Source organism: Ursus americanus, chromosome 17 (assembly GCF_024610735.1).
Source record: "Ursus americanus isolate L20-20 chromosome 17, mUrsAme1.1.p, whole genome shotgun sequence".
Taxonomy (NCBI): Eukaryota; Metazoa; Chordata; class Mammalia; order Carnivora; family Ursidae; genus Ursus; species Ursus americanus.
The window spans coordinates 30,516,549-30,529,513 of NC_142143.1; the positions used below are offsets into that span (position 1 = coordinate 30,516,549).

The following is a 12,965-nucleotide window of genomic DNA, read 5'->3' on the forward strand; positions in this document are numbered from 1 at the left end:
ATATATACTTTAGAGACAGATGAAATTCACTAAGTTCATGCTTGCTTGCCTTAGAAATTATGTTGTTCTTTCTGCCTAGAGTGTTCTTAGCTAGATCCTTGTATCGCTTATGCTTTCATTGCTTCCAAGTCTTAGCTCAAATGTCTTACCTTATCAGTGAGGCCTTCACTAGCCATGCAGAATACAACTGTAAATCCTACTATCAAGATTCCCTAAATAGGGATTCCTTTTTTTCCAGCATTCATCACCCTCTAACATACTTATTTATTCATTTACTGTCTCTCCCTCACTAGTAAGTTTCATGGTGAAAGGGACTTGATTTTGTTCACTGTCATGTTCACATGACCTCGAATAGTGCTTATTACATAGTACATGTCATTAAATGTTATGGATGGATGGGTGGGTACCTGGAGAGATTGAAATCCTGACTTCTCATCTTCTATCTCTGTGATCTTAGGCAAGTTACTTTCTTAAATCTCTTTGACTTTGCTTCCTTTTTCCACAAAATGAGAATATAGTGACCCCAAGGGTTGTTGTGAGGATTAAATAAGAAAATGTATATAAACACTTTTGTTATATGCTTAGTGAGTGTCTCTGTGTGTGTCTGGTACAGTTTCATGAAGAAAGGCAGATGGCCTGGGACCAAAGAGAAGTTGAGCTGGAACGTCAACTAGACATTTTTGACCATCAGCAAAATGAAATACTAAAAGCAGCACAAAAGGTATAAATAATTCTGTTTGCTATTCTGTAGCATGACCTATAACATTAACCAACAGAAATGTTTTCTGAAGTTAGATGGAATTTTAATTGATATTATTTTCTTATATTTCAAATATAAGTGGGATGTAGCCATGTCCTTGTCATACATTGTAATAGTATTGTTCTTAATGATGTAACTGCTTTTTTTTTTTCAAAAAATGCTATTTCTTGATAGTTTGAAGAAGCTACAGGATCATTGCCAGACCCTAGTTTGCCCGTTCCAAATCAACTTGAGATTGCTCTAAGAAAAATTAAGGAGAATGTTCGAATAATCCTAGAAACACGGGCAACTTGTAAATCACTAGAAGAGGTAATTAGAAGAATTTGCATTTTTATTTGTATATTATTGAATATGTTTGTGGAATTTTCTAAATATTTTCTAACAGAGGTGAAGCATAGAATTGTGAATCTGCTGCTGATTCCAGTCTCCTTTTCTACTCTACTATAATATTTTTAATAGCCAGTAAAGAACAGCAGATACGGCTAATTTGAATTCACTGCCCATTTAATCACTGCTTGTCACTTTTGGGCACAGTGATCAGTAGTGATCAGTAGTAAGCATTATACTTACATTATACTTACAGAAAATAATATAAACTGAAGACAATTTTCATTTTGGTTTACATCTAAACAAAGTAATTATAAATGCATTTTAAAATTTTATAAGTAAAATTTTCCATTTTTAATCAATTGAGGAAACCTAAGATTTTTTTCAGTAATTATAAGATTTGACATTTATGTGAATTGCCACTGAGTTACTTGATTTAAAATATCTGTCTTAATCCTCTTGAAGAGTAAACATTTTTCCTGTTGTATTTTAATAAACTACATCTTTTGTCATGGTGATTCATTGACTTAGGCCACTAAAGTTCCAATTTTTATGCTCAGCTGACTTTTATGGACTACTCTTCTAGGGCTCTGGTAGTCAATGGGCCAAAATAAAAGGAATGATTTATTACATTTCCTTTCTAAATCTAGTACCACTACACATTTCTAATTCTAAAACTACAAGAGCTAAATAAAGTACCTTAATTAAATTTTATTTTCATCATAACAGTGAAGTTTATAACACATGTGATAATCTTATAAGTAAAACGTGGGTGCAGATAACTGCTGTCATGTGGAAATATAAGAAATATAACCTTATTAATATCAACACAATACCCTCAGTATCAGTATGATGTGAAAAATAAAGTGAAACTCCTTTTTTTTGCTTGTAATTAATCTGACCAAAATTCAGATGAAGCATTTTTAAATGAAAAAATATACTTTAATAATTTTATTATGATTTGATCATTGCAGAAACTAAAAGAAAAGGAATCTGCTCTACGGTTAGCAGAGCAAAATATTTTGTCAAGAGACCAGGTAATCAATGAACTGAGGCTTCGACTGCCTGCCACTGCAGAACGTGAAAAGCTGATAGCTGAACTAGGCAGAAAAGAGATCGAGCCAAAATCACACCACACACTGAAAATTGCTCAGCAGACCATTGCAAATATGCAAGCAAGGTTAAATCAAAAGGAAGAAGTGTTAAAGAAGTATCAGCATCTTCTGGAAAAAGCCAGAGAGGTATGTTATTCTGTTATGCTGTGCTACTTAATTATTACCATGTTTTTTAGTCAAATGCCAGATATTATTCTGCCCTGAAGTGGTAGTTCGTTTCTTGCTTTTAGATGATTCTGTTTTGGAATTTTTCCTTTCACATGATTGGATTACAGATCTGTCAGTAAAACTGGCAGTTTCTATATGTCTATCTTTCTCTCATGGACTGACTAAACTGGGAATAGCTGTCATGGTGCAACCGTTATGATTTTGAAAAATATCAGTTGAGTTTATAGGTAAAGATTGAGGCAATAAGTTAGAATGAAATCTATCACACTAGTAGTCAGTGGCAATCCAGTTTGCTAGAACATTGATGGGAAAATCTAACATTTAAAAAACTTCTAGAAACAAGTTAAAAGGTGATGGATACATATTATTCTAATATTAAGAATAAGTCGTGATTTAAGGCTGGATTTATCAACTTGAACATATTACTAGGGGGATGCATACTGGGGTGTGTGTGTGTGTGTGTGTGTGTGTGTGTGTGTGTGTATGCAGATACTGTTCCTTCCCTATCTTACAGGGGTTTTGGAAGATTAAATATAATAAAATATTTAAGATCTTTAGAATGTGAATTTATTTAAGTCATAATTTAAGATGCACTTTTGATTTGCTATAAACAGGAGCAAAGAGAAATTGTTAAGAAACATGAGGAAGACCTTCATATTCTTCATCATAAATTAGAACTACAGTCTGATAGTTCATTCAGTAAATTCAAACAAACAGCTTGGGTAAGATTCTGGGGACTTTATTCTATTCTTTATTGATGTTTGAGACCATATAATTGAAAATTTAGCTCTCATGATTTGTTTTTCCTTTGGACTAGAAGCCATTCTACCTTTGTTGTTGGAATAATCTTCTAAAAACACAGCTCTGATCATTTTTCTTCCTACCTCCACATCTTTAGTAGCTCACTGCTGCCTGCGAGATCAGTTTATGTTCCTTAGCCATGTACTCAAACCCTTGCATGATGTGACCTCAGTCTGTCTTTTCAAGTTGTGTTCATTGTAAGTTTACCAATATGTAACCACTTTTCATGTTCTGAATTCAGTTCATACTTGCTTCCTTTGATCTTTGTCTTCTGTATGTGTGAAAGGGCCTGTCTTTCATCTCCCAACATGCAAATCTTGGCATTCTGGAGCCTTACCTCATGAATTCAGTCAACATTTATTGATCCTCCACTACATCGAGGTGCTTTGCCCAATGCTGGGAATACAAAGAATAAGATTTCTATTTCCTGTCTTCTTTAAGTCTTCATTGGCTATTAAATGTCATTTAATTTTAGATTGGATATTGTATTTTGATCATCTGAGGAAGCAGATTAAAATTATGGAATAAGTATGATATTGAGTTATACATGCTCATGGCTAATTTATTCATTTCTCCTAGGATTTAATAAAACAATCCCCTACTCCAGTTCCAACCAACAAACATTTTATTCGTCTGGCTGAGATGGAACAAACAGTAGCAGAACAAGATGATTCTCTCTCCTCACTTTTGGTCAAACTAAAAAAAGTATCTCAAGATTTAGAGAGACAAAAAGAAATCACTGAATTAAAAATCAAAGAATTTGAAAATATCAAATTACGGTAAGTTTTAGAAATGTATTATAAAAATAGGCAAATGGTAATAATGATATAGTGAGGACAAATGTAAGCATTTGCTGTGTCATGCACTGTTCTAAAAACTTTATGGATATTATCTCATTTTTATCCTCAGGACTACTGTGACATAGGTTATTCTCCCCATTTTTCACATAGGAAGTAGGCCACAGGACTGCTCAGTAACATACCTTAGGAGGAGATGAAAAGCCACAATTTGAATCTAGTCAGTCTAGCCCAAGAGCCAACTCAAGATTCTTGTTCTAGGATCTCGTTTTTTAACCTCTTTAATTAAAGCATCCATTTCATCATCTATGAAATGGAAATGACAGTACTTACCCTGGCTCCTTTATGGAGGCCAAATGATACTGTATGTGAGAGTAATTTGAAAATTGTAAAGTAATGTATAAATATAAAAATTTTTGTTTACACACCTCTAACAGTTTCTGGCACATAATAGAGGTTCAGTAAATATTTCTTGAATGAAAGAATTATTTTGTTAATTAATCATAGTGACAGTGGATTCATTCTCTGTATCAGAGATTCTAAATATTGCTCAACCAATTTATCAGAATATAGATTTTAAACCTAAAATAGGTTTATAGTTCATGTATTTTGTAATCACTGTAGAACTGTTAGGAATGAGAGAGTGTCTGCATTGTGTGAATGGAGGTCTCCATCCTTGGATTCCCCGTGAGAAGATTTGCATGGGGATCAGTGCTTGAATGAAGACCGCCAGAAGGAAAGTAGCAAGCGCAAAGCAGTTTATCAAAGTGAAAGTGGAAGAGCGGGCAGGTTCCCCGAGGTTGTTTTGAAATTGAATATTATTGGGTTTCTCTGGGCTTGGAGTTGCTGTCACATAAGTGAGATGGTCTCTAATGGAGGCTGCTTCCAGTCATTTGGGAAAATCCTCCCGCAGGTTGGGAGAGGGAGTTTTGACCCTACCAGAACCATCTTGCAGCCCTTCTCAAGGGGGGTCGGGGGGAATCCGTGCCCACAATGCAAATACATTATAGTGAGTCTAGGGGTTACCCTGGGACAGAGGTGGAAGAAGAGAGCACAGGTTCTGCACCTGTGGCTCTTGATCTGTCAGGCCCAAGGCCTTGGAAGCCACAAGGTCAGGATGTTGAGCTCCAAGGCTTATAATGTGTAGCTTTTTTTGTTTGTTTTGTTTTTTATTATTATCACCATCCTTGCCCCAGCTCATGTCTCCATCAATCCCCTTCAGGGACTTGAGACTCTGCCTGAGGTCATTCCTTCCACAGCTCTTGTCTGGCTTCTCCCTAACAGAGCTGTCTCTCTGGACCTCAGTTTCTTATCTGAAAAAATGGGAAAGTTGAACTACTTGACTTTGTAATTCCATTCCAGCTCTGAAGTTCTCAGTAGAACTTTTTATTCTTAACCTACTTATCCAATGTGTCTCTGATAAAATTAACACTACTTTTGCTTTATTAAGAAGCTACCACTTTTAAGAAATTATTCTCTAAAAGAAAAGAGAATCAGTATTTGGTATCTTTTCATTTATTATTATTTTTTTTTTTGAGAGAGAGAGCAAGAGGGAGAGTGCAAGCCTGCGCTGGAGCAGGGGCAGGGTGGGAGGTGGGGGGTGGGGTGGTGGGCAGAGGAGAGGGAGAAAGAGAATCTTGAGCAGGCTCCACGCCCATCACAGAGCCTGGTAGGGGGCCGGATTTCATGACCCTGAGATCATGACCTCAGCCGAAATCAAGAGTCCCATGCTTGACTGACTGAGTCACCCAAGCACCCTATTTGGTATCTTTTCAATCTGATTTTCGCCATTGTATTAAATTTTATACATGAAATGTTATTTTTGGTGTAGTAAGTTTCTGTCATGTTTTGATATATAAAATTGCTTGTGCTTTTGAATATAATTCCTGGGTATAGAAAATAATCATCCTTTGAAATTACCTTGTATATATAAATTTTTGCCACATATAATACTTGAGTCATTGTTTCCTCCCATACCATGTCATGTTGACTAAAATTATACTTTTATTCTCCGTGTGTACATTGATATGTGTATTTTAATGTGTCTTAGGAAATTATAGATCTGTGGGTTTTCTTTAGTAAAACCTCCTATTTTCACAATTTGATTATTTGAGGTAACTTCAGTTTTTGGTACACCCTACCGGAGACATAGTATTTAAAGTGCTGTTTTGTTCATTATATTGTCTCGAGCCACAAAATTACTTCATGCAGTCATTACCAATAATAGTAGACAAATTAAAAGGAAAAGTCTATTTTATGTTAGATTTAAGAGTTAGTTAAATGGAGCAATTGTTCTTGTTTTGATTTGAATCAAAACTTAGGTTGTAAGGATACTTAGGACCAAACATTTGCTCTTTATAAAATTTGTATCAAAGTGTTAATTGCAGTAACCACAGAATACATATGTTTGCTTATATTAGGCTCCAAGAAAATCATGCAGATGAAGTGAAAAAAGTGAAAGCAGAAGTAGAGGATTTAAGGTGTCTTCTGGCCCACTCACAAAAGGAGTCACAGAGTTTAAAATCTGAACTTCAGGCTCAGAAAGAAGCAAATTCAAGAGCTCCAACAACTACAATGAGAAATCTAGTAGAACGGCTAAAGAGCCAGTTAGCCTTGAAAGAGAAACAACAAAAAGTAAGTAACTACAGAGTATTATCAATATTTAGGAAATACATGTGGTAATAGGTTGCTTATAGAGAAGACTAATGAAAGATGATAGCATATATCTCTCTGTTGTAATAAAAAGTATGAGCTTTGTCTTATGCTGTTAAGCAGAATTTTTCAAGATAATCTTTTTAATAGCCATTTGGTGGTGTTTTTAAGTACAGGTATAGTCCAGTTAGTTTTTTTTATGTTGTCATCAGTTTGATTTGTGAGTTATCGATAGGAAATAGTATCTTATAATATGTTAACATCTTAATCCCATTATTTTCTCTCCTTTTCTAACTGGGATTTTATGCCACTAAGGCTATTTTGAACAATTTGAAAATTGAATAATTTTGAACAATTTTGGGGAATAGGAGGGAGATATAACAGTGAGGAGGAAAGTTTAAAGAAGGAGGTCACAGAGATAGTTTTTTGAAAGCAGTTGGTCATTAGATTATCTAGTGTATTAGTTTTTAAAATTTATCTCAGATTTGATATACTCAATTGATTTAGAAGGTGCTTCTGTTTTTCTGTGCTAGCTTATGAAATTTATAGGTAAATTTTTAGTCTTTTTTAATCCTATAATTTTCCTTTTCTGTATAAATTCAATTAATTTCATGCAGAAGTATATATTAAATGAGTAATTCAGATAAATATCTGAACTTGGATATTGAAACAAAACATGCAGTTTTTGTAATATAAATGGTTTGATTTAATGCTGGGCTCTCAAAATTATTATTGTCAAGATTTTGAAGTCTCTCACACTCAATTTGGACTGAGTGCAATTTACTAAATGCATTTGAAAAATTTGGACTGTTAGTTTCTGAATTATGTTTGCTTAAACACATAGTATTTTAGGAAAATAGTTGAAAATGATTAAGCATGTTAATATTTTTGTATTATGTGTTGCTCATATAAAGTATTAATTTTTAAAAAAGTATATATGTTATAATTTTCAGGCACTTAGTCGAGCACTTTTGGAACTCCGGGCAGAAATGACAGCAGCAGCAGAAGAACGTATTATTTCTGCAACGTCTCAGAAAGAGGCAAATCTCAATGTTCAACAGATTGTCGATCGACATACTAAAGAGCTAAAGGTGAACATAACACATGCATCAATATAACAAAATACCTTATAATTGCTGTTGGAAGAGGATCCACTTTGACATATAATAATTTTGATAATGAATAGGGAATTTATTCTAATGAATTATTGGTGTATATATATGTGTGTATATATATATATATATATATATATATATATATATATATATATATATATATACACCCACAGCTGGAAACTCTCGTATAGTGGCTTTAATTATACTGTCAAGTATTGTGAAGTTATCCTTTTATGTCTTGCCTTTACAAAGTGGGTTAAAAACTACTACAAGTCAGAGATTTTGCTTTATACTACTAGTAGGCTTCATAACATTTAAAACATCCCCATGTACATTCATATGTACTTGTTCCTTTAATAAATTAGTTCAGCCATAATAAAACATTTGCTTATTTGATAAAATTTTGTTTCTGGGTGTTTGTTGAAGACAAATTGCTTTAGATTGTTTTGTCACATTTTGTTTTTCTCAAAGTAGAGTTGGTTCATTTGAAACGAAGATAGAAAAATAGATGTAGTTAGTGGGTTTTTTTTCCCCCTGTGAACTTAAAAATTTAGATTGAAACTTTATAAGTTTTAATTTAATAAGCATTAACTACACCTTTTTAATAAGTATTATTAAGAATAATGTAATAAAAATTTAGATCGAAACTTCCTTTTTTATTAAGTAATAGATGTATTCTATTTTATTGTTGATACTTGATGAAGATTTATGAATTAAACCTTTCTTTACTTGCAGTCACAAATTGACGATTTAAGTGAAAATCTTTTAAAATTGAAAGAAGCTCTTAAAACAAGTAAAAACAGAGAAAACTCGCTAACTGATAATTTAAATGACTTAACCAATGAACTGCAAAAAAAACAGAAAGCCTATAATAAAATGCTTAGAGAGAAAGATGGAATTGATCAAGAGAATGATGAACTGAAAAGGCAGATTAAAAGACTAACCAGTGGATTACAGGTGATTTTATATCTAATTGTGGTAAGGTCTTTGATTTAAAATATATAGGTAGTGGTTTATCCCACTTTTTAATTTCATCTAGAATATTTGCTAAAACTAGCTTTCAGATCACTTTGATTAATGTAGCTAATTCCTTCAGTGACCTCTGTCATCTCTGTCGTTTTATTAGGTCAGAGTAGCCTATCTTTAAAATGAAGAAGTAGCTACTATGTTCTGTATTGATAGTGCATTTAGAAAAGATGGCTATAGCCTCAGACAGTTTCTATAATTGGAATATTTATTGTGTATTTTGTTTAATAGTTTTTTACTTGTAAAATGCAAAATACATCTTCTGTTTCAGGGGAAACCTCTGATAGATAATAAACAAAGTTTAATTGAAGAACTCCAAAAAAAAATTAAAAAGCTAGAAAGCCAACTGGAAAGAAAGGTGGATGAGGCAGAAATAAAGCCTGTGAAAGAAAAGGTATGTGAAGAAACATACTGATAATATGTTTAAGGCAATGATAGACTGAGTTAAATTACATAACTGATGAACAGAGGATCTGCTATATTAATTTGAGGACCTACTACATACTATAAATGTATCAAATAATGTAGAAATGTCTAAGACAAGTTTCTGTCCTTTAACAATTTATACAAGACTCCTATAATGTAACTCTTACTCAGAAGTTACTAGAATGTCTCCATGTCCTCTCCCTGACATTAGAGTACCTCTAAAATCCCCTCACATTTTACCTATCCCATTTCTCTCAACCTAATTTTTTACATAAATTGGTGCTTTTGATTTTGGGTAAGAAAGTTGGACATTTTTAGTCTGCTACCTGGACCCAGATGTGCCCTTTTTATTCTTCGATAGACTGGACTGTTAGTTCAGGGGAAACAAAGTGATTTGGATAAAATCAATATTTGTAGAAATCAGTAACCAGACCACTCATAAATTGATTCTGAAATGTGAGAAAAGTTGGTTAAAATTTTCTAATGGGTCAAGTAGTAAATTATTTTGTATAAAAATTACCAACAGAAATTATCAATTCCCTCAAATCCCATAAGACTTGTAGAAAATGCATATAATTTATTACAAATAATAAGCTGAAGATTTATATCAATAACATTGGAAATATCAAAAAAGACTTGGGAAATATTGGTGTTAGTAATAATGTTTGCCCCTGTAGAAAATCACAACGAAGGACCTAAGATTAGGAAAAAATTTTATTGCAGAATTTACCCAGAAAATATTCAATATCTATAAAATAATTTCAATAACATGAACATAAAAAAAGTATCTTTAATGCTGCTGAATAGAAAGTTGTAATGAAATTAAAATATCTTAATAGAGTATATTCCAAAATTCATTTTACCTATGAAAATTAACCAATGTTCGTATAATTTTTATTAAAATGTTCGCATTTGTATACATTGAACCACAACATACTTGCTGTCATAAGCTTTGCTGGTAAAAATCATAAGATAAAAATGTCCTTACTCTTCCAGATTGTTTTCTTTGCTGCCTCCCCACTTGGGCATAGGTCTAATCCTTGGATACCAGTTCCTAACCTGATTCCTAGCAGAATACCTCAGTAGCCTTTGTGGCTTTCCCTGGACTCCTAATCTGTGTTTCAGTTTATTTCTCCTGAAAATAGAAATGATACAATTTGCATTGCCAGTTTCCCAAGATTATTTTGACAATCAAATGAAACAATATGTGCAGTGCAAGTCTTTTATTAGCCATCCAGTCCATACCATTATATGATAATGTTACTAATTAGGAAAGGAGAACACAAAGAGCAATCCTAATATTCAAATTTGTATCCAGGAATCTAGCAAGAGGATTATTTCAAATTCCACAGTACGGGACATTTCTAATTTATGAATGTTTTTATATTCAAAGAATGCTTTTATGTTGAAATTTCTACACCCTTTTCTCTGTCAACTCTTTATAGCCTATCTATATGAGATACCAAATCCCACCCCCATGCCTTGCATTCCTGTTTCTTATGCTGCTATACTTTTCTCCATAGCATTTATTATTATCTGACATACTAGAGATTTACTTATCTATGTGTTCATCTTTTGAACTAAAAGCTTTAATGGCAGGAATTTTGCCTGTTTTGTTTATTGTTGTATCCTCCACCTACAATAGTCCTTGGCCTGTATCAGATACTCAGTATTTGTTAAATGAATGAAAAATTTAAAATGCAGTTACATTATTGTGTAATCCATGCCTGAGCGGCTGTTGGTGCAGAAAATGCAAAAAGAGAACTTCTCTCTGCATCCTCTCTCCTCCCTCAGTCTGGAACGGATCCTTCGTGACATTTGCCTTTGATATTTTTGTTGTGGTGGTGGCTCATTTCTAAGTTATTTCAGCCTTGTTTTGCTCAGTCTTAATTCAGAGGGTAATGTCAGATGGGATAGAATTGCCCAATCCCTACAAAGCACTCCAATGCTGCAGAATTATTTACTTATATACCATTATGCCCAAACTAATACTTACATTTCTGGAAGTCACAAAATTCCTTGTATATATTTCAGGAAAAAAGAAATTAATAATGATCAAACACTGAAGTTTTTACACTTTTTAAAAGAATACTTGTTAACCAAATAAATAAGGCAAAAAATTGGCCAGTGTCAAAGAAGACAGTTTTAATAGGGCAGCTTATCTTAGTTGGGCATTTGACTTTAAACTGTGGCTTTTAACTCTTTCAGCCCCTGCATTGCCTTTTGTAATAAATACAGTGTTTCATAATATCCTCTGTACTATTCCACATGGAATTTATGGTTAATAGAAACTACCTACATGTATAATTTCAAAAAAATCATTATAAATGAAATATAAAGGAGAAACAAAAAATAATTTATATAAATAATAGATATTTCCATAGTTCTCATTTCAACATGAAAATGCTCTGACATACTACACTAGAAAACATAATGAAGTAGTCTCGTAGCATTAATAGGAATTCAGAGCTACAAATGTATTCTGTTGGCAGTTTATGTGTCCCAGTGGCATTGCTAATGCCATTGCTAATCCTCTTCACTGCTTTTTTTTTCTTTTAGCACTTATACCAGCTAACATACTACAAAATACTTTTTTCTTTCTTTTTGTCTATATTTTTGCTCCCTTTCCCTCATCCACCCAACTAACATAAATTAGACTGTAATGCTTTTTCTCTGGTTTATTCATTGGTTCTACTTCTAGTGCCTATGTTTGGCAATCACTATATAACTCTGTTGAATAAGAGAAATCATGTACATTGAAGATTTGAAGGGCTGTGTTGCTAGAAGATTGCTATTTTGATTAAAATTGGGTTGGTCCTTTGTACATATACATTCTTTATTAGAAGCTTACTTTGGTTGTGATCTTTATTAGACTCTTAAAGACTCCTGAGTCTGTTGGCATTAGTCCAGACTGTTCCCTAGAATATCATCTGTCAAGAATACAGAACCCTTAAACTGAAGGGCATTTTTGCTAATAGCTTTGGCATGTCTCAAGATTCTAGAAGTTACATAGCAAAATGAATGTATTTACGTATTCTCTAAGAAGTATTGGTTTACCATTGTTCTAGTAAATTATAATTGATAAATCTTGAAATTAAAAACAATATTGGTGATTTTATCCTTCGTTATTGTTTACAGAATGCTAAAGAAGAATTAATTAGGTGGGAAGAAGGTAAAAAATGGCAAACCAAAGTAGAGGGAATTAGAAACAAGTTGAAAGAAAAAGAGGGGGAAGTCTACATTCTAACAAAGCAATTGAATACTTTGAAGGATCTTTTTGCCAAGTGAGTTTAAATTTAAGCCTAATTACTTATGTGCAAAGTCTTTAGTTGATTTGGAAGTTATATCATTTTATCGTATATGATAGTACATATTTGATATCATACTTGAGAAATTTCCTAGTTTTAATTATCATTTATTATCTATGGTTCACTTTTTATTTTCTTTAAAATGTGTTTGAAAGTATTTTAACAATTTGGGCACCTGGGTGGCTCAGTTGGTTAAGTGTCTGCCTTCGGCTCAGGTCATGATCGCAGGGTCCTGGGATCGAGTCCTGCATCCAGCTGCCTGCTTGGTGGGGAATCAGCTTCTCCCTCTCCCTCTGCGCTTGTGTGCATGTGCTCTCTCTCTCTCCCCCTCTCAAATAAATAAAATCTTTAAAAAAAAGTATTTTAAAAATTTATAAATGGAGTTCCTATAATTTTGAAATAAGTTAGCTCATAGCAAATACCTTGAAAGATCTAATTTTTTATGTTGGTCTTGTAATTAAGTAAGCTGT

At 33.1% G+C, this 12,965-nt stretch overlaps 1 protein-coding gene across 9 annotated transcripts in view; it reads left to right on the top strand.

Annotated features, from left to right (window-relative positions):
• CEP290 (centrosomal protein 290) overlaps positions 1-12,965 on the top strand; it is an 82,478-nt gene that overhangs the window by 48,587 nt on the left and 20,926 nt on the right. For all 9 annotated transcript variants that reach the window (XM_087868876.1, XM_045780000.2, XM_045780001.2 and 6 more), the window contains 10 exons: positions 614-721; positions 935-1,069; positions 2,062-2,328; positions 2,985-3,092; positions 3,751-3,950; positions 6,389-6,602; positions 7,574-7,711; positions 8,471-8,692; positions 9,033-9,155; positions 12,326-12,471. In XM_087868876.1, coding sequence (XP_087725002.1) covers positions 614-721; positions 935-1,069; positions 2,062-2,328; positions 2,985-3,092; positions 3,751-3,950; positions 6,389-6,602; positions 7,574-7,711; positions 8,471-8,692; positions 9,033-9,155; positions 12,326-12,471 — 1,661 coding nt within the window. The remainder of the gene's footprint in view (positions 1-613; positions 722-934; positions 1,070-2,061; positions 2,329-2,984; positions 3,093-3,750; positions 3,951-6,388; positions 6,603-7,573; positions 7,712-8,470; positions 8,693-9,032; positions 9,156-12,325; positions 12,472-12,965) is intronic.